Source organism: Monodon monoceros, unplaced genomic scaffold, assembly GCF_005190385.1.
Source record: "Monodon monoceros isolate NGI ecotype Baffin Bay Population unplaced genomic scaffold, NGI_Narwhal_1 Super_Scaffold_18, whole genome shotgun sequence".
Taxonomy (NCBI): domain Eukaryota; kingdom Metazoa; phylum Chordata; class Mammalia; order Artiodactyla; family Monodontidae; genus Monodon; species Monodon monoceros.
In genome coordinates, this window is record NW_021703774.1 from 41074434 (window position 1) to 41095282 (window position 20849).

At 41.8% G+C, this 20849-nt stretch overlaps 1 protein-coding gene across 10 annotated transcripts in view; it reads right to left on the reverse strand.

Moving 5' to 3' along the window:
• Positions 1-20849, reverse strand: part of PTPN14 (protein tyrosine phosphatase non-receptor type 14) — a 189796-nt gene that overhangs the window by 102638 nt on the left and 66309 nt on the right. For all 10 annotated transcript variants that reach the window (XR_003794562.1, XR_003794566.1, XR_003794567.1 and 7 more), the window contains one exon: positions 10791-10960. Coding sequence is in view for 3 of the 10 variants with exons in the window: in XM_029230104.1 (XP_029085937.1) it covers positions 10791-10960 (170 nt within the window). In the remaining 7 variants the exon portion in view is untranslated. The remainder of the gene's footprint in view (positions 1-10790; positions 10961-20849) is intronic.

The following is a 20849-nucleotide window of genomic DNA, read 5'->3' on the forward strand; positions in this document are numbered from 1 at the left end:
ACCTTGAGAGCTGGGCTGCTGTAAACTGAAACACGTTGCAACGTGCCCCTGCTATGAGGACTCCTCCCCTCCTCTCACAAATTACACCAGAAAGAATAGTATCATCCTTTCACAGTCACACCTGGGAACCTGACACCAGCTGACACCTTTCTACTGTTTATTTCCAATGTCTCAATTTTCCACTCTTCTAAAGGGCTTAGTGTCATCTGAAAGCTTGGCACTTTCACTCTGTGCCCAGGGCAGCAGATCACTGATAAAAATGTTAAATAAAACCCATCTCAGTTCCAATCTCGACATAATACTCACCCCATTCAAAGAAGTGCCTGTTTTCCCTTACCCTTTGTTTCTGCTGTCTAAACTACTTCCTTCCCTTGGACAAAACACATCTCTTCCAGTACCACAGGGTGTCTTAGCTATTGCAGGGCAAGGGAGGGGAGGACGGGCCAAGGCTTTTGGAAGTTTAAATAAATCCTCTCCCCGGGCTCTGCCATGTCTGCATTCTTGGTTCACCTGAAACCATTCCAGCATTGGCTGAAGAGTCCGACTTCTCTGTCTCTAAGCAGTGGTGTGACTATGGGCAAAGCCCCTTTATCTCTCTAGTTCTCACTTCTCTCACCTGTACAATAAGATAACTGGCCTCTGGAATCTGTGGCGTTTCACATTTGGATATAAAACTATGATTCTGGTAAATCTGTCTTGATAGATGGCAAACTACTTTCTCAAATAGGCTATGTTTGCTTAATATTTGGGTGTTTTTTTTTTTTTTTTTGGGCCTACAGGACATTTGGTACCTTTGTGACAGATGGAATCTTTTATGAGTAATCAGAGATGAGGCAGACATTGAAACAATAATGGGGAAAACTCTGAAAGACTTAAGCCCCATCTCCACTACATAAAGTACAGAATATGTCATCTAGCACCCTGGAGCGATCTGACATAGAAACAAACTTTTCAGACGAGGATGTAAGGAAAATGATACTCCCACATCCAGCTGAACCACCTTCAGTTTCAGGTGGCTAAAGTGTTAAGACAGCTGGACTCTGAGTGGCGTAAACCCAACTGGGCCAATGCGGAGCTATGGGCTGATCCCAGTACTGAGAAGCACTTCAAGTTATATAGAGAGCACAAGTATCAGCAGTCACAACCTAAATGCCTATAGGGCCAGCAGGTCACATGAAGGAATCCATGTCGCTGACTGTCACACCACAGGGAGTCGGGGAACTGGGCAAACTAGACAGCCTATACCTATCTGTAAGGCATCCAAATTCAATTCTTAAAAAAATGGTCCAGGGCTTCCCTGGTGGCGCAGTGGTTGAGAGTCCACCTGCCGATGCAGGGGACACGGGTTCGTGCCCCGGTCCGGGAAGATCCCACATGCCGCGGAGCGGCTGGGCCCGAGAGCCATGGCCGCTGAGCCTGCGCGTCCGGAGCCTGTGCTCCGCAACAGGAGAGGCCACAGCAGTGAGAGGCCCGCGTACCGCTACAAAAAAAAAAAAAAAAAAAAAAAAAAGGTCCAGGTAAAACAAAACCCACCAGTAGACCAGAATCAGCTCTCGTGCTGCCAGCGTACGATCTCTGACTTTACGGGTACTTCAGCCCTCTGTAGGAACTAACGGCCCCACCTCCCATTTCTCTGGTAACGCTGGGGAGTAGAGGGACATGTGGACGAGAGTATTTCTCTGGCAAAGTAATGTAAAAGATTCAACTACTTTGATGGACGAAATCTCCGCTTATTAGTAATAAAACTTCTATTAGGGAAAAAAACCCACAATCCTTTTTCAGAGAATAATAATAGAGCCCCTTCATAGGGTTGTAGTGAGGACCGAAAAAGGTAATCACCTAAGATACTTGGTGCAGCACCTCGTACATAAATGCTAGCCACTCTCATGATTATTATTATTAAATTCTATCAGGTGATGGAATACAAACTACATTCTTCCATGGAACCTCATAGAATTATCATATTCTCAGGCTGGGTAGGTTTGGAAGTCTTGTACTGGGTCAGAAAACAGCTATACCATAAAGCACAAAAAAGGATTCTGTGCTTTCTAGATGCTGCTGCTCTGACACTGTAGGCCTCTTTAATGTGGGAATACAGCACATCTGCCACTTCCCTCCTCCTTCCCCACCCACTCTGCCCTGACTTAAGGTCCCTGCACTGAGATCCCAGAAAAAGTAGAGCAAAGGATTCTAAAACATCTACTACTTCCTGTGCCTCTCCCCGCAAGACTTTTTTAAAACCCCAGCATTGAAATTAACACACCATTCCCAATCCCACCCATTATAATGATAGCCCTACAAATCCTAGGAATACTTTCTAAGGAAGTGGATGTCTTTTAAAAATCCATAGAACATAGCCGGCATGCTCTGACACAACAAAACACCTCTTCCCATCGCTTCTGTTTATTTTTCCCCTCTCCACCCCTCAGCTGAAGGTAAACACTGCTGTGTGGGATCATCATGTTCTACCAGCTTTTGAAACAAAAAAGAATATTCTAAAATTTTAAACCCTGCTCTCTTATAAATCTTTATCGTTTCATGAGTCAAATGTTGGATCTTTCTCAGTCTTCTGCAATGTAACTCTGATAAAGAACCATTTGAAATCAATGAATGAGTGAATAAACAAACGAATAAATGTACGTTTGAAAATCAAGGAATACACAAAGAACAGAAGTATTACCCTTGCTTAAGATTTCAAGTTATTTTCCAAACAGCTCAAGAGAAGCACATGATTTTTGTTTGCTTTTGAAAATTTCAGAATAGATCATCAAATACTAGTAAATAGGGACTTCCCTCGTGGTCCAGGGGTTAAGAATCCGCCTACCAATGCAGGGGACACGGGTTCGATCCCTGGTAAGGGAACTAAGATCCCACATGCTGCAGGGCGACTAAGCCCATGCACCACAACTAGACAGCCCACGCGCCTCAACTACAGAGCCCGCGAACCGCAACTACGGAGCCTGCACGCTGCAACAAAGAGCCTGCACGCTGCAACTAAGCCACAACTGAGCCAAAAATAAATTTAAAAACAAAAACAAAAAAAAAACTAGTAAATACACATTAACCATACGATTGAAAATGAGAATCTTAACACTTTAAAAGCAAAGGGTTTTTGTTTTTTTTTTGAGGTATACTATTGATACTTCACCTATTTGGCAGAAACTTTGCTTTACTAATGGTTAAAGCATAGAGAAGCATATCTTGCTTTACAAAGGGTGAAAATCAAATGTCAGATGCATTAAAGAAACCTAACATTACATGAAGGCTCCTTTTGAAACATGAATGATGCCACGGACCTATTTCCATTTGAAATTCCGATTTTTCCATTTATTATAGAACACCTACAATAAATAATAATAATGTCAAGTGATATTATTAAAGAACACTGATTTATTTTACCATTTGTTTTCTCCCCCCTAAAGGGAAAGAATATCAAAGAAACACCCAGATTGTGTTTAAGTGTTAACTTCATCTTATTTGTGTAGACCTCATTGTTCTACTGGCAGTGTGTTGCCTGAATAGTTATCTCCCTACATATTCTTGCAATCTATATCTTTTTCCTGTGAGAGGAAAGGGAAGGATAAAAAGTAATTCCATGCATTTGGAAGACTTGGTATGATGAGGTAGGCACTAAGGTGTGCTTTCGATTTAATTAAGAAAAGTATAAACTTTGTGGAGTCATCTTCTTCAAAGCAAAACATGAGGAAATCCTAGTTGAGGATTGAGATAAGCTAATTGATCAGCTTCCCTAAAGGAAATTCAACTGATTTTATAACAGTTCCCCAAACTCTGCAGGATTTTCTGGTAAGTCAAGTCCAGGAGCAGAAATGGTTACCAGGACCTCAATTTTATTTTCATATTTGCAGAAACAGTGAAAATTTTATTTGTGTTCCCCCATGGTTTTTGTTTGTTTGTTTGTCTTTTTACCTTTTCTCTTTGATCACACCCATAACAGAAGACTCAGATCTACCCAGAGCTAAGAGCAAAAGTCACAAGGCAACAATAAAACAAGCAGAGATGAACGAACAGGGATGGAGGTAGGAGGCTGTCCTGGGCAGGACTGGCTACAAAATCTGCAGAGTCTAGTGAAAAATGAAAATGCAGCGTTCATTATTCAAAACTTAAGAATTTCAGGGACTTCCCTGGCGGTCCAGTGGTTAAGACTCCGTGCTTCCACTGCAGGGGGCATGGGTTCCATCTCTGGTCGGGGAACTAAGATCCCGCGCGCCCCAAGGCGCAGCCAAAAAAAAAAAAAAAATTAAGAATTTCAGAAGAACAACAGCAGTGCACTAAGCCAAGTGCAGGGCTTTTCTGAGCGTGGGGCTCCGTGCAATTAACTGCACAGGTCACAGGTCCATGAAGCTGGTCCTGGTCCTGGAAGACGCTTAACAGGCTCCCTGGGTAAGCTTTACAAACAAACTCCAATAAGTCAAACATGTAGAGATGAAATAAAAGCTGCTTGGAGATACAGCTCTTTTCAGGAGAGAGAGGACGTGTTGAGATCTGTTCATTTTGTACTCCCACTGACTAGCAAAGTGTCTAACACGGAACAGGTCCTTAAAATAAAGGCTGAAATGAAAAATAATGCAAATGGCAACTAACATTTTCATCAACTCATCTCCTTTGGGAAAGCAATTCTCGCCTTCAAGATTGCTCTGCTTGTTGCAGACAGCCATTTTCCTCTCTCATCTCATCATACATGACATTAGCCACACAGCATGATGTTTGAGATTAAATCCCAGTATAAACAGCATCTTAAAATATCTAAAATATCTGGCAGAAACAACTCCGTTCTCAATCATCAACAGAGAGAGAACAAGTTCTCATTCACCCACTGGAGCTGGCCAGGAGGAGGATTTGCCATTCTCAGCAAATTATATTATCCACGGGGAATTCATGCTGAATTTTAAGTCTGATTTGAAGAGAGTCCCTATTTCCCAGCCCACGGGTAAACTTTAAATAGCCATTAAAATGACATTTCAAAATAATAAAAGAATTCACAGAACCGGGGAACAAAATAAATGGTGTTGTAAAAGGAAATGGAAACGTTACCATAATTAGAGCTTTTAAAAGAGACATTTTAAACACTGGTTGAACACTGACTTGTTTATAATAGCACTCAAGGCAGATGGCAAGAGACTAAAAGGGAAACCATAGGTATTTACTAGAAAGGTAAGGTGAAGAGAGCTTTTGTAAGGTCATTGGAACCACTTCTTGAAACCTAGTTTAAAAATAAAAAATCAAAACACCAATTTGACCTTTATGAGGATGTAAGGCTTCACCTAATCTGGCTTTGCCATCAATATAATATGCCAGAGGCCCAAACTATGTAATTGGAAGAGAAGGGGGGTTACCACTGCCCCCCCCACCATAGTCTAACAATGTAATAACGTAACTCTTTTGTCACTCACCATCACAACAAAAATGCACTCACGCTCTTTATGGTACCTAAACAGTGCAGCTTTCAATGTGGGCATTTATTTGAAGTTAGTGGAATGACACGCTGTCCGGTAAGTTCTTCCCAGACAGGAGCTACATTTAACATTGTAGAATGCCCCCTACAAGCCCATACAGAGATTAAGTATTTTTCAAAATCCTTCTGGAAAGAACTGCTAGGCAGCTTTACCGAGCAGACTAGAATATAGCCTCAGAGTCCAGTACTTTAGAGAACTTGAGACGTGTAAGGAGAACGGTGATTCCAAGAGTAGAGTGACCCACAGAGGCTGAGAAGTGCAGAAAACACAGAGGCAGCACCCTCTAGATGGAGAGAGCTTGGAACGGGTCCCACAGACCCGAAGTTTCCACCAGAATTCCACAATGTGTCAAGACTGTCCTTGGCCGGTAGAGCAACTGTGCTGGCCACAGCAGTGGTTCCACTGCTTTGCATCAAAACGATGCTTACCTCTAGGAAGGCGGATGGCCGCACCTCAACAGCAGGCTACAAATGTGTTCTGGAAAAGCAGGAAAGGTTATCTGCCCTCATTAGGACAATTAAAAGCCCCTTAGCACTATGCAAACAGACCATTCAACAGGGATAATGCAAAGACAAACATGTTCTGATAACAGAAAAATGTCCCAGAATTGAAAATTTTAGAAACCATGTATGCAGTCAGCAACTTCAACCTTGAAGCCAATTCACTCTTCAAAAATTACTTTTTCTCTTCAGTATTGAAAAAACTAAAGAGGGACTTCCTCACTGGAGGAAGACTTGGAAAAACCCCAGACCTAAACGAAAAGCAGTCATCTTGGCCAACAGCTTTCTGGTTTCCCCTGGCTATTATTAAGGATCCTTCTGTTTGACTAAGAATTTCTCCACCTCTCACAAACCATTTTTTTTCTTTCTGTGTCCAGAAAAAATCTGAAAACCATGTGTTTATAATGAGCCTGTTGCTATGCACATCATTAAAACACATTACAAAAATCTTTCCTTTGAGTCAGGAGGAGGACAGGATGGGGGAAGATGAACTCCTAGCCAGAGTCCTTTGCTGAGCAGATAAGCTGGCAAAAAGGGAGATGAGAAACAAAGCAAAACGGAAAAAAATATGGTGGTCCCATCCCTTGAGTCATTTTAACCAAAGGAGGAAAACTAACATTTTTAAAGCCCCAAGGTAATGTATCTTACAGTTTGGAACAGGGCTAACAAACTCTCTTCCTAATCTCTTTAATTCCTATGGTTTCATGACTCATCTTCCATCTGTCTATTAGTGTGTCCTTTTCACCAGCTTTTTCACACTTCTGTAAGACTATCAGGAGTTTTGTTTTGTTTTGTTTTTCCCCTTTTATGTGTACTTCTGTGTGTATTCTCCTTTTGTTATCTTTGGTCTTCTATTCAGTTACCACCTAAACGTAGGTCCTGAACTGTCCATGTCATCCCCTACTCCCCATAGTATCTTGGCCTTTTTCCCTCACTTACGAAGAGATTTGTTCTGCAAAAGTCATATCCTGGAAACGAAATGAGACAAAGCATATCAAAATTAATGTCAAAAAACAAAGATTCTCGATTTTCTAACTTAAAAAACCTGGACTTAATAATCTTAAGTCAATCACCTTCTTAAACAGTTTGCAATCAACATTCTTCTCCAATTTTTGTTGTATTGTTCCAAATACTGTGTTAACCTGCAAGTTTTCAAGGGTAGACTGTCTGAAGATGAGAAATGAAACATACGTCTTTTAAATATATCTTTCTTTCACCCCTGTGTGTCTTTATATGGGTTCACACACATGCATGCACACACGCGTGTGTGCACACGCACACACATGCACACACACAGAGTATTAATTCCAAGCTCTTTGTCCTTAATCAGAAAAGAAATGGCTGGTCCCGACTAATGCTATAGAACCTGTTTTACTCTCAAAGAGAAGTAGCCAAACCATTGCAAACATGTGTTGGGTGAAAACAACTGTGGTTGGCTCCAGACAAAGGCTTATTTTTTAAGCACAGATGGTTGAATGGTTGCCTCCTCCAAAGGGTTGCCCACAATGAAAGACAGATTTCTATTTCTAATCTATGCAAACATCTTACTCTGCGGGGCATCACAAAGACTAACTGTTCTGTGTCAGATGCTGCGGATCCCAGGTGCTCTCAGAGAAGCCAAAGCCCACCTCCACCTGAGATGCCTGGTAACTCAGGTAACGGGCTGACTGGGGAGTGAGCCACTAACCAGCTCCTCATGAATGCTGCCAGGGCCTTCTGTCAAACATTCCTCTGGAATCCCGCCCCCCCCCCACTGCTTCTCTTTGGCTGCTCTGCCTGGAAGACAGTTTCAATATTCAGTTGAGACCCCAGATGCTTCTAAAACCTCCCAGGAAGGCTCAGATTCCCAAGGGCTCCTTATGACAATTGGCAGCACTCTTCACCTTGAATTCAGCTCTTCTATTCATCTCTAATATCAAACCCAGAAATCTTGAGCACTTAAAACTGTTATTCTGTTCAAACCAGTCTCCTTTACCCTCTAGTCTATATGCCTAAAACCCAGGTGAGTCTCAGTGGATCACACCTGGGTCATTGTTGGTGTCCCTCAACCTTCCCAAGTATATGTATTCCTCTTTTCTTTCTTTTTTTTCCCAGCCATGCCGTGTGGCTTATAGAATTTTAGTTCCCCAACCAGGGATTGAACCCAGATCCCCCGCAGTGAGAGGGCTGAGTCCTAACCCCTGGACCACCAGGGAATTCCCTCCTTTTTTCTTTTTGTTCTCCCTCTATCAATGTTCCTTTCTTTATTTACACTTTTCTCTATTATTTCTCCACCTCCCTTGCTCTGACCCCGCCGCGCCCCGCCCCCCGCCCCCCCGCCCCCCCCCCCGGGGCACATTCCAGTTTTAGAGCCCTTGGGACAACAAAAATTCCTGCAATGCTGGGGGGGGAGGGGGAGGACCAAAAAAAACTCTTCATGCAAACCAGCTCCTAATTTTAAACATCCTTTCCCATAAAGAGGTTATACCTGAAATCTACATAGGTTAGTTCCAATGTTAAGTCTAAAAAATGTCCTTCAAAGTTTTGAATTATTTTCTGTTAGTTTTTCTGATCAAACAACAGAGTTTGCTTCAAAATCCTGTGTTGAAAAACCCTTCTTTCCTTCCTTATCAAACTTCTTAAATGAACCAACCTAACTGAGCAAAAAGAAATTCAAAAGTTCCTACTCTATACCTCAGTTTCTGAGATTTAAACACTTTTTATTTCAGCTTATAAATGCAAATACTGACAACCAAATAATGCAGCATTAAGTTTACTTATCTGGAAAATCTAAAACTGTAAAGAGCTTTAGAGGTTAACTACCTTATTGATTCCCAAGTCTGAATGAACATCAGAGCTACCTGAGGAATATTGTTTATTTTAAACAACACATCCTCGTGAACCCCAGTCTGAGATATTCCAGTTCAGACTTCTGGTGCGGCCCTAGAATCCATATTTATAATAAATGCTTCGGGTAATTATGATCTAGCAGGCCCTGGTCTGTTTGAGAACCACTGATGATTCCAACATTCTTCCCAATATGGCGGTCTCCTCTACAAGACACGACATGGGCTATCGCTCTGTGCTACAGCATTTTCAGAGACTGGGGCTCTTGCCCTTTTATAAGTCTGCTTACTCCACTTTTACATGGCTTTATTATTAGAAAGTCTGTTCTTATGTCGAGCCAGATAACCAAAGTCTTTCAACTCCTTGAACTTCATTATTACCGGCCCTAATTTTGTGCTCTGGAGCTGACACAGAATTCCCTCCCCATGAGAGTCCAAAGGCAGCTACTGTACCCTTGCAAGTCTTCATTTTTCTAAGCTTAAACAAGCTTTTTTTTCTTTAACTTCATAAAGCACAATTTCTGAGTCCCTCACCATTTCAACTGCTCTTCCTGAACAGACCTTACAGAATATATCTGTCTAGAGGAACAGCACTTCATTTTTTTTTTTTCTTACGGGCTGTACTTTTCCCAATATGCATTAATTTATAGTCCATGTTTCATCCTTGGCACTCATTCTCTTGCATTTAATGGTCCAAGAGCCATGAATCAGCAAGTATTTCTTATTTACCCTAATGCTGTGTTCCTAACACTGTGTAAAGTACTCAAGGATTCAAAAGCTGGAGGAAATCATCTTGCTTCGATTTGACTTGAGGAGATTTGAGGAGATAATTTCTTGGACAGAAAGGACTTAAATAAATGAAATCACTTGAAAACAGTGCACGATGGTACACAATCAAGTGCTTCAAATGAATGACACCTGAAAGACTAACATAGGTTTCCTGGGTCAGACTGTCGGCTCTCTCATGGCCTGTGTTTATAGAAATACCACCTATTTAACAATGATTTGGGTTAAAAAAAGAAGAAGATGGACACTATCACCTTAAAATGTAAATAAAAATTTCAACTGCATCCTTATTTCAGAAATTTAAAATCTAAGAAATGACACATGCAATAATCAAGTAGAATACTGTTCCTTCTACCTGGGATGCCGCTGACATTGCTTCCCAAGCACTCTGAATGCCATGTTCCAAGTAAAAGGCTTAAAGTAGAGGGTTTATGCGATTCCCTTCAGTACCGGCAATAACAGAATGATAAGGAGACACTCGCCCCACCTGCATATTTTAACGAACACCAACAAAAACGCACTCGTTTCATTCACAGAATCACAGACTATCAGAACGTTTGGGACTCATTCAAATCCCTCACTTTACAGATGAGGGAAAAATATCACTTCAAAGATGGCACGTGGTTTCTCTCCCAGGTAAAGCAGCCAATGAGCAGGAGGGCGGGGCTAATCCCCAGATCGCTCTGCCCTTGGCTTCCTGCCTCCTCGTATTCAACCCACGAAACCAAAACTCTTGCCCTCTCAGCGCTTTCCTCAACTCTACTCCCATCTTCAGTTACCTTCTCAATCCTCAAATCCAGAATCTGATGATGCATTTTGTTTGGGGACATTTTGAGGGAAGGACTGGACCAAACGGTTTTAGGTGGTTAATTTTTCATGAAATCCTAGCATATTGATTTTACCCACAGTCTATGCTGCCAGACACAAAATTCTACGTGCTTCAGGATCACTGCTACCTCACTAGCAGTACAGGGAGCCGCTGGGGTTAGCTACATGGATTCAAACAAAAATTCTAAAGCTGCAAAGCAACTGGTAAACAATTCCCAACTACGCCACCCTCTTCCCCCCACCACACACACACACACACACACACACACACACACACACACACACACACCCCTAAATCAACCAGCTCATCTACTTCATCTTAAGCCTCACAGTTAATCCACATCCTACATGGAACACGGAGGAAAAAATGTACCTACCTTGTGGCCTCTTGCTGAAGCCACGACACATTTGGCACATAAAACATGACTCCAAAGAAAAGCAGAGGCTCATTAGCAAATTTGTCCAGATGTTTCTTCAGAGGTTTCTCCAGCTCCACCCATCGTGCTTGCTGGCTCTTGCTGAGAAACCAAAGGCCAAAGTAGTGCGTCTAGATAAAAGGATAAAACAGCGTCAGTTCATGCTTACAAGGGGCATCCTGAGACCACACAGGAAATAAGACTCCAGCACCTTCCCTCCCCTTTGGTGCCTCAGCCCGTACACAAGGATCCGGCTTTTACTTTTGAACTTTGGGACACATGAAAAGAAACCACAGGTACCCAGTACTGTAATCTACCCTGAGTCTCCAGATGCAGTATTCCTACCCACTGTTGCTGTTTGTACATGTGGGTACTGATGCACCTATGCTAGGTAAGCGGGGGTGATCCAGAGTGGGGACAGTGTGGACTTATTCTAAGATCTCAAGGCTGACTTCCCCGTGCCAGTGCTAGCTAGAGCACTTCCCTGTGCTCTGCGCAGGAGCAGAGGCAAACACAGCTCTCTCACCTGCTACAAAGTAACTTACTGTTCAACTCCAAAGATGAAACCTTCTGCCAACGTTAAGCTTCAGCAGTGTAGATATTTTCATACAGTACCGGATTGGAACAGAAAATTGATTCACTGTTTAAGCTTTAATGAAGTACTTTTAAAAAACATCGGCCTCGACCACTTCATTATACATGAACTGCAGGGAACCTCTCCCCCGCATTAAGCAGGGAGAGTGGAAGTAGCCCCTCTTCACAGCTGCCACAGGAGCCCCTGGTGGCTGTTCTTGGCAGATGATGGGGGGATCTGAGAGATGAGAGTGAGATTTTCACCCTTAGATTTGAAGCCTCAACCAGGTTAGTTTTGAACAACGTGCTAAATGATTAAAACAGGTACTTTTATGCATCCAATCCTGTCTTTACATTAATTCATGCTAGGATTTCAGGATTAGCACAACAGTCGCTAAAAAACAGATCACTGCTTTTGAAGCATTCTTTTATATTTCAATTATAGCCTAGAATGGTTTACAGCACACCTGGAAAGCCACCTTCAAAGGAATCATTTCATTACAATGTTTAATTTCCAAAGGCATTTTTGCGCCGACCTTCCCACTCCAGCCGGCTGCCACCTCAACAGTACTATAGATCAATCCCCATCACCACCCCACTAAAATCTGTAATCAAGTTTTGACTCTGACTTTACCAGAAAACCAGACACATCCTTCCCTACATAAAGCTGCAGACCCAAAATACTCTAAAGGATATTTTTAAACGGGTGTACTTTCAGATGGGACCATTTCCTCCATGATTTTCCGAAGGGCAAGTCCATACCAGAAATCTATGCATTTCTTGAGCAACAAAATGCCAATGAACAGAGCCGAGGTTATATTTCTATCAACTTAGACCAACTTGCTTGAGTGAATTCTGACCCTATTGTTCATTTCCCAGCTCCAGTGAGCCCACTAGCTGTTCCAATAGGACTGACGATGTAGGGGAAATGAAATGTGGCTGAACAGAAAGAAAATAGGCTTTGAAGTCAGTTCATCTCCCAGCTTTTACACTCTCTGTCTTGATAACTTTATACAAGTGATGGAGCCTCCGAGGGTCTCAGAGCTTTCTCATCTGTAAAATGGGGATGGTGATTACAACCATCACCCACAGGCTGTTAGGGGTGTAAATGAGATAATGCCTGTCCACGTGTGCGTGGCCCACATTAAGTAACTACTTCATAAATGGTGACTTCGGTTGCTGCTCCTATTATCACCATGATCATCCTCAGTAAGTGAAGGCAGGCAAGCCTCAAGAATCTTTGTCATCAGTGCTATTGGCATCTCTATCGACCACAGAATCAGAAAACAGAAGTCAAAAGACACAGACGTAGAGAATGGTCTTGAGGACACGGGGAGGGGGAAGGGTAAGCTGGGACGAAGTGAGAGAGTGGCATGGACATATATTCACTACCAAATGTAAAATAGATAGCTAGTGGGAAGCAGCCGCATAGCACAGGGAGATCAGCTCGGTGCTTTGTGACCACCTAGAGGGGTGGGATAGGGAGGGTGGGAGGGAGACGCAAGAGGGAGGGGATATGGGGATATATGTATACATACAGCTGATTCACTTTGTTATACAGCAGAAACTAACAACACACTGTAAAGCAATTATACTCCAATAAAGATGTTAAAAAAAGAAAACAGAAGTTATCTAAAGATAAAGGAGAAAAAGCAAGCAAAAGCAGAAGCTGGAAGGCCTATAAATAACATAAAAATCTAAAAGGTGTAAGAAAAAAAAAAAATCACAAAGCAGTGCCTCCCCGAAGATTTTCTTTAGAGTCTCATTATAGGTGTTTATGGGACACTGGAATATCACTCTGATGCTTTCCTAGGAGATCTATCATGTGGGCTTAGGCTAACCTTAAAATGAGGCAATCTGGGTACTTAATAAACCATCTGAAAAGGGTCCAAGGCAGTCCTGCATTATACTGAATTCCTTCATGGAGCACAGCGCCATATGAGGGTATTCCACCATATTGTAGATGGCTAGTAGTGAGTTTGCATATGATAAATGAGGTAATATGTGTAAACAGTGACAGGCTACGTGATAATTATTTTAGTTGAAAAAGAGCCCTTTTATAAGCATAGGTGGAGAAAGGGAGGGCAAACTTTGCAGTTGCTTAACAAGCCAACCATGATTTATTATCTTTCACTAAAAGGAGTCTTCACATTTGGAGGTATGATTTTATGGTCCATACTTCATTCAAATTGTAACATTCACTCAAATTAGTAACTTTCAAACTATAAAGGGTCCACAGTAACTGCATAAACATTCTACAATTGATTTTGAAAAAAAAAAAAAAAAAAAAAGATTTAACTTTTACTTCTCCTATGCTTTGAAGGCCGGTATTTTAAATTTCCTTTTCTCATTCCCACCCAATCATTAAACCAGACCTGATCTCCCCACTTCAAAAAAAAAAAAAAAAAAAAAAAAAAAAAAGAAGCAATTTCCCTCATGGCGCAGTGGTTAAGAATCCGCCTGCCAATTCAGGGGACACGGGTTCGAGCCCTGGTCCGGGAAGATCCCACGTGCCACGGAGCAACTAAGCCCATGCACCACAACTACTGAGCCTGTGCTCTAAGGCCCGCAAGCCACAGCTACTGAGCCTGCGTGCCACAACTACTGGAGCCCGCATGCCTAGAGCCCGTGCTCCGGAACAAGAGAAGCCACCGCAATGAGAAGCCCACGCACCGCAATGAAGAGAAGCCCCCGCTCACCGCAACTAGAGAAAGCCCGCGCACAGCAACGAAGACCCAACGCAGACAAAAATAAATAAATTAAAAAAAAAAAAAAAACACCCTGAAAAAGAATATTCCATGGAGTACACATATACATACATGCATGCACAAAGATACATTCATGCACACGTGCACACACAGAAAAGGAAGATGATGAGGTACAAAAGAAATCATTGTATGATAATAGTCTTGAGCCATAATTAACAGTACAGAATTCCAAATAACAAGGTAAACCACTTCCAATGCCAAAACCTAATCCATGGCGTAAGCTATTTTTGTTGCTGCAATACAGTCTTTTCCAGAGGACACAGGGTGTTTCTGGGTGACTCACCATGCACTTATCCAATGAAACAATTATTTAACTATTCAAGAAATGGGGTTCCAATGCAGAGGCAGGTAATCTGGAGGACACAGTTTCTACATACTACGGCCAGAACGACCTAGTTTTAGAAGTGCTGTATTGAGTTATTTAGGAGGAAGGAAAGTTCATTTATGAGATCCCCATCCGCACACTGTTTTGTGAAGCTCTGCCCCAAGTAACCTTCTCCATTCCCCCTCCTCCCCACCCCCCGTTCTTCCCCTAGCCACATCCCTGCTCTGGAGTATTCAATGGAGGAGAAAGACCCTGTCTCAAAGTTCTTACCCTGTTCTGTTCAAGTTCACAAGGCAACATATTTATTCAGCCATGTCTACAAAATGCATCACAGGAAATGGAATCAGAACCTAACCACTCACTTAAACTAACATGTGCACTAATCAACTTCCTGTGTATCAGCCAAGGGGCCATTACTCCCATCAAGCCCAGCTGAGACCACACCAGGCCTGCTCATAAGCGACTTGCCAATTTCAACTCCAGCTGAATTCTGAAAGCTGAGCTTCACTGCTAAACACTGCCAGATGGTTGAAGGAAATGTGGTGGATTCCAAACAGAAATGGTAGAAATGTCTACCTCCTCCATGACCAAAAGGATTCCACAATATTGCCCAAGAAAATGCCTGAGACACTTGTCTGGTTTATCTCCAAAGCACCAAACATAAACCAGGTCCATCTAATCCTCAGGATACCTCTGTGTGAGCTCTAAATCCCATTTTATTTCTCTAGTTTTCTTTAGAAAACAGCTCTGGTGCCATCAATTCTGCAATGAGTTCATTGCAATAAGAAAAGACAGGGCTTCCCTGGTGGTGCAGCTTCCCTCTGCCTGCCAATGCAGAGGACACGGGTTCGAGCCCTGCTCCGGGAAGATCCCACATGCCGCAGAGCAACTAAGCCCGTGCGCCACAACTACTGAGCCCGCGCTCCAGAGCCCGCGAGCCACAACTACTGAAGCCCGCGCTTAGAGCCCATGCTCCACAACAGGAGAAGCCCCCGCTTGCTGCAACCAGAGAAAGCCCGCGCGCAGCAACAAAGACCCAACTCAGCCCTAAATAAATAAATAAATAAATTTATTTTAAAAAGAAAAGAAAAGACAGAAGAACCGGTTCCCAGGGAAAGGAATCACATCTCTGAATCAATTGCTAAAAATGCAAAACTGCATTACTAAAAAAATAATGTAAGAAGAGCCACATAAATTGTCATTTTCATATGAGTAGCTCCCTGGTTTATTTGGTTTGGAGTTCTGCATTTTAACAGGGAAGGATAAATGTATGTGAGCCCTCAAAAATAGGCTAGTTTCTTCAGTGGCAGATTGGCATGTGAATCCTTCAGTGTCATAATAAGAGCCCTCTTCCGGTATCATGAAAAGATTGTAGTAAATAAGGCCTTTAAAAACAGTTTGGGATGTTTTTGATTGATTTCTTCATTTATTTGTAAATATGGTGTTATCCCCCATGGTAGCTATTAATAGGGAAAGATATTTTTTGAGGGTCTTGTTTTTCTAGTTTTATGACAATGACACAGATTTAATGCTAACTATTTATAAGGGTTACAGACACAGTCTTGGCAATTACTAGGGATTAAATCCACGATCTTATCTCAAGCATTCTGAAGAGTTAATCATCCAGAAGCAAAAGTTTAAAATACTTTCCATTAGGTTGTAATAGGGTCCCTGTCGTAGCCAGTATATTTCAGTTGTAAATTAGGAAACAAAGAGGTTGAGACACCTTCACATAAAATATATAGGAATTACATACAAGCATTCAAACTTTCACAGAGGCATGGAAAATACTCCAAAAGGTGACGAGACACAGACCCTGAAAACAGCACTTCGTGCAATTACATTCCAAATGCTTTGGAAAATAAACCACCATACATCAGTTGGATAACTGCAGAAAACAACTTGTGTGCAATCAACCTCTGCTCTGGATAGTCTGGGATTTCTATAACTGGCACGTCTATAATTAACAACTGCACCATCTTCATTTTCCTAGTCAATCTTTTCATAAAAGTACAGGAAAAGAAACTGCAGAGTAACACAGACCCAAGAGGCAAATCTCATAGCCAAGAAAATTCACTCTTCTGAGGCTGCACGACTCACTCGGAATATACAAAAAGATGAAGACCAGGGGATTACTTCACCTACAATCTCTGTATCTAGAAAATAGACACTGGCACTAATTTACCTTACAGAATTGACATTAAGCTAGTAAGATTTCACATCATAATCTTTACAAAGACAAAAAGCAATGCAAAATTCAGAAATTTCCCCAGCAGAGTACTCTTCAATCAGTTCTTAATTATGGTTGATTATTTTAGTCCTCTGCAAATACAAACATATATAGATATGCTTAAGCTAGCTACAAAATACAGCAAATTCCACTATTATCTGACAGGGCCAGGGAATGAAGTGTTCGAGTACTCCCATTATCACAGATAAATTTCCAATTCCCAAAAGATTAACATAAAATCAAACCATAGAAATGTCCTTAATGTAGGTTAGCTTTACTCTGATGAAAGGAAATGCATGTTAAGATTCTGTACCTTTGTAAGCTCTAGCCATTATGAAAAGAGCAAAATGTGAGACATTTCTACCATAGCTGATAGCTCTGGATAAATCAGCTTTCAGTAAAGATGAAAATATAAATTTGCAAAAGAAAAGGGGAATAACTTAGAGGATAATCACCAACGCTATGAAATGGTTATGGATTTTTTTTAGGCTCCTTTAAAAACCAGGGCTCTTAGTTTAGCCTTAGAAGAGGCCCAAGAGTTATCAAATTTATTCTTCCCCAAAGTGCTGAATTTCCTAATAAAACAACAGTTCTCTACCTTGAATAGAGTATAGCCATGAAAAGTATTCTCACGTACCTGTGTAAAATTATTTATCCCTCCTCCATTTATTATTTTTTAATTAAAAGTAGAGCCACGATTATCCCTAAAGGAAATAATTCTAGCATATTTTTATGTTTTATTGGAATTCTTTATATTCCTTATTACTATTAACATGGCCTCCTTGCTTTTCTTAGAACAGCAGTGTTTAGTAGAAATATAATGTGAGCCAGATATTTTTTTAAATGTGACCTGAATTTTTTAAAATTATTATGCTAACACTACTTCGTTTTATTTATTTATTTATTTACTTACTTATTATTTTGACTGTGCCGGGTCTTTTTTGTGGCATGTGGGATCTTCGCTGCAGCATGCACGCAGACTTCTTAGTTGCAGCCTGCGGACTCAGTTGCGGCATGTAGGCTTCTTAGTTGCGGCCTGCAGACTCTTAGTTGCGGCATTAAAACTCTTAGTTGTGGCATACAAACGGGATCTAGTTCCCTGACCAGGGACTGAACCTGGGGCCCCTGCATTGGGAACACGGAGTCTTACCCACTGGACCACCAGGGAAGTCCCCAAGCCACATATGTAATTTAAAATTTTCTAGTAGCTACATTTAAAAAGTACAAAGAAGTAAAATTAATTTTAATGAAGTTTGTTTAAAGAAGTAAAATTAACTTTAATAAATTTTACTTAAAATGGTATAGGGACTTTCCTGGTGGCACAGTGGTTAAGAATCCACCTGCCAATGTAGGGGATACGGGTTGGAGCCCTGGTCTGGGAAGATCCCACATGCCGCTGAGCAACTAAGCCCATGCGCCACAACTACTGAGCCTGCACCCTAGAGCTCACGAGCCATAACTACTGAGCCCACGTGCTACAACTACTGAAGCCCGCATGCCTAGAGCCCATGCTCCGCAACAAGAGAAGCCACCGCAATGAGAAGCCTGTGCACTGCAACGAAGAATAGCTCCCGCTCGCCGCAACTAGAGAAAGCCCACATGTAGCCAAGAAGGCCCAATGCAGCCAAAAATAAATAAATTAAAAAAGAAAAGAAAATGGTATATTCAAAATATTATGCTTTCAACATGTAACTATTATAAAAATGACTAATGAGATATATTAACTTTTTTTCATACTAGGTCTTCAAAATCCGCTGTGTGTTATACTTACTGCACATCTCAGTTCAAGCTAGCCACGCTTCAAGTGTTCAATAGCCACATGTAGCCAAGGGCTATCCTACTGGGCAGCGCAATCTGAAATTAATAACTGTTCAAGGAACTGAAAGATTCTGGCTCAGTGGAAGATCATAGCTTCTAATGATCAAAGCCATCTAAAAATGCAATGAGACTTACAAAAGGGTGAGAGCCCAGACTCTGGAGGGACTGTAGGGGGTCTAGACAGCCTGAGTGGTGTCTTATTTTTTTTTTTTAACTTTCTATTTTATATTGGAGTATAGTTGATTAACAATGTTGTGTTGGTGTCCGGTGTACAGCAAAGTGATTCAGGTATACATTTACATGTGTCTATTCTTTTTCAAATTCTTTTCCCATTTAGGTTGTTACATATTATTGAGCTGTGCTATACAGTAGGTCCTTGTTGGTTACCCATTTTAAATATAGCAGTGTGTATATGTCAATCCCAAACTCCCTAACTATCCCTTCCCCCGACCCTTCCCCCCACCCCATAACCATAAGTTCTGTTCTCTAAGTCTGTGAGTTTGTTTCTGTTTTGTAAACAAGTTCATTTGTATCATTTCTTTTCTTTTCTTTTCTTTCTTTTAATTTTTGGCTGCGTTGGGGTCTTTGTTGCTGCGTGCGCCGGCTCTCTCTAGTTGCAGCGAGTGGAGGCCACTCTTCGTTGCAGTGTGCAGGCTTCTCATTGCAGTGGCTTCTTTTGTTGCAGAGCACAGGCTCTAGGCACGTGGGCTTCAGTAGTTGTGGCTCACGGGCTCTAGAGCGCAGGCTCGGTAGTTGTGGTGCACGGGCTTAGTTGCTCCGCGGCATGTGGGATCTTCCTGGAGCAGGGCTCAAACCCGTGTCCCCTGCATTGGCAGGCGGATTCTTAACCACTGCGCCACCAGGGAAGTCCCTGTATCATTTCTTTTTAGAGTCCGCATATAACATGCTATATCTCTCTTTCTCTGTCTGACCTGAGTAGTGTTTTGCAGAGGAGACTGCCATATTAAGTGCTTCCTATGTGCCCAGCACTGAGATACGGTGGCAACTTTGCAAAAACTAACTCATTTAATCCTCCCAACAACTTATGGAGGCTGCTACTATTACCATCTTCATTCACAGATGAGAAAACAGAGGCACAAGGTGGTTAAGTAACTATTCAAGATCACACAGCAAATCAGTGGCAGAGCCAGGATTCAAACTCGGACAGTTTGGTCCGAACTCTCATTCCTAGCCACTAAACTCTGCTGTTTCTCCATGTATCTATTTTTTAAAGATAAGGTTAGTCATAAGGCAACATTGTTTTAGCTATTTCTCTCGTAATCTAGGGCAATGATTTTTCAAGCCATGTTGGGGCGTGTGTGGGAAGGGCACAAGGAGATGGGGCTCCAGATACCCTATCCACCCCCTCAGCAAACAGAGCAGCTCCATTTTACATACTGAAGTTCCACCTAAGATTTCATTTGGGGAAGAGGAAATCCATTGATCCAAACATATTGTAACTATATTGTCAGAATTCTAATTTTCTGAGCCTCCTGTATCTCCCGAGCCTCTTCCTTTAAATAGAGTTCCCAGCCAGAAACTCATACCTAATTTTTTTCCCGAACTTATTTAAAACAATTAAAAAATTTTTTTCTTAAAGGGTTCACGTTATTTCCTCTTGCCAGGTTATTGTTATGCCCACCTAATTAGCATCTCTGTTCCTCCTGTCACCCAATCCCCATTGTTTTTCGGCTATTTGGTTCTTTTCTTAAAACTCAAGGTGATCATGTCATGCTTCACCTTGAAATCTTTTTATGGCTTTCCATCTCCAGGCAGTGTTTTATTACCCAAACGATTCGAAGAGTATTTACTAGAAGGCTAAATTAATTGTGAAACACTGAGCTCAACACATTTATTTTTTTAACTGCAGAACTTATGAGAGTGTTTCCCAAAGCATCTTACCACATCCCCTTTCTCTGCCACTACACATCCCTGGGAATTAGAATGGTGGAGTCAGTCTACCTGAATTGGAGCCAGTCCAGTGACTACACTGTGGTCTCCCCATCCATAAAGTGGGGACAGCAAGAGTAGCCACCTGACAGACTTGTTAGAAAAATTAAATGAGATGATCTATGAAAGGCGCTCAGCACAACATGTGGTACATTAAAAGGTGGTGATTATTTTAATTATTTTTGTGACACATTTTAGAAACAATGTTCTACTCGATCTAGTTAAAACTCCTTAGCCAGGTACATCAAACCCCTCAAAAGCAGACTCCACCTACCTACCCACACTCCTATCCTCCCCTCCATGACCCCTACACACACACACACACACACACACACACACACACACACACACACACA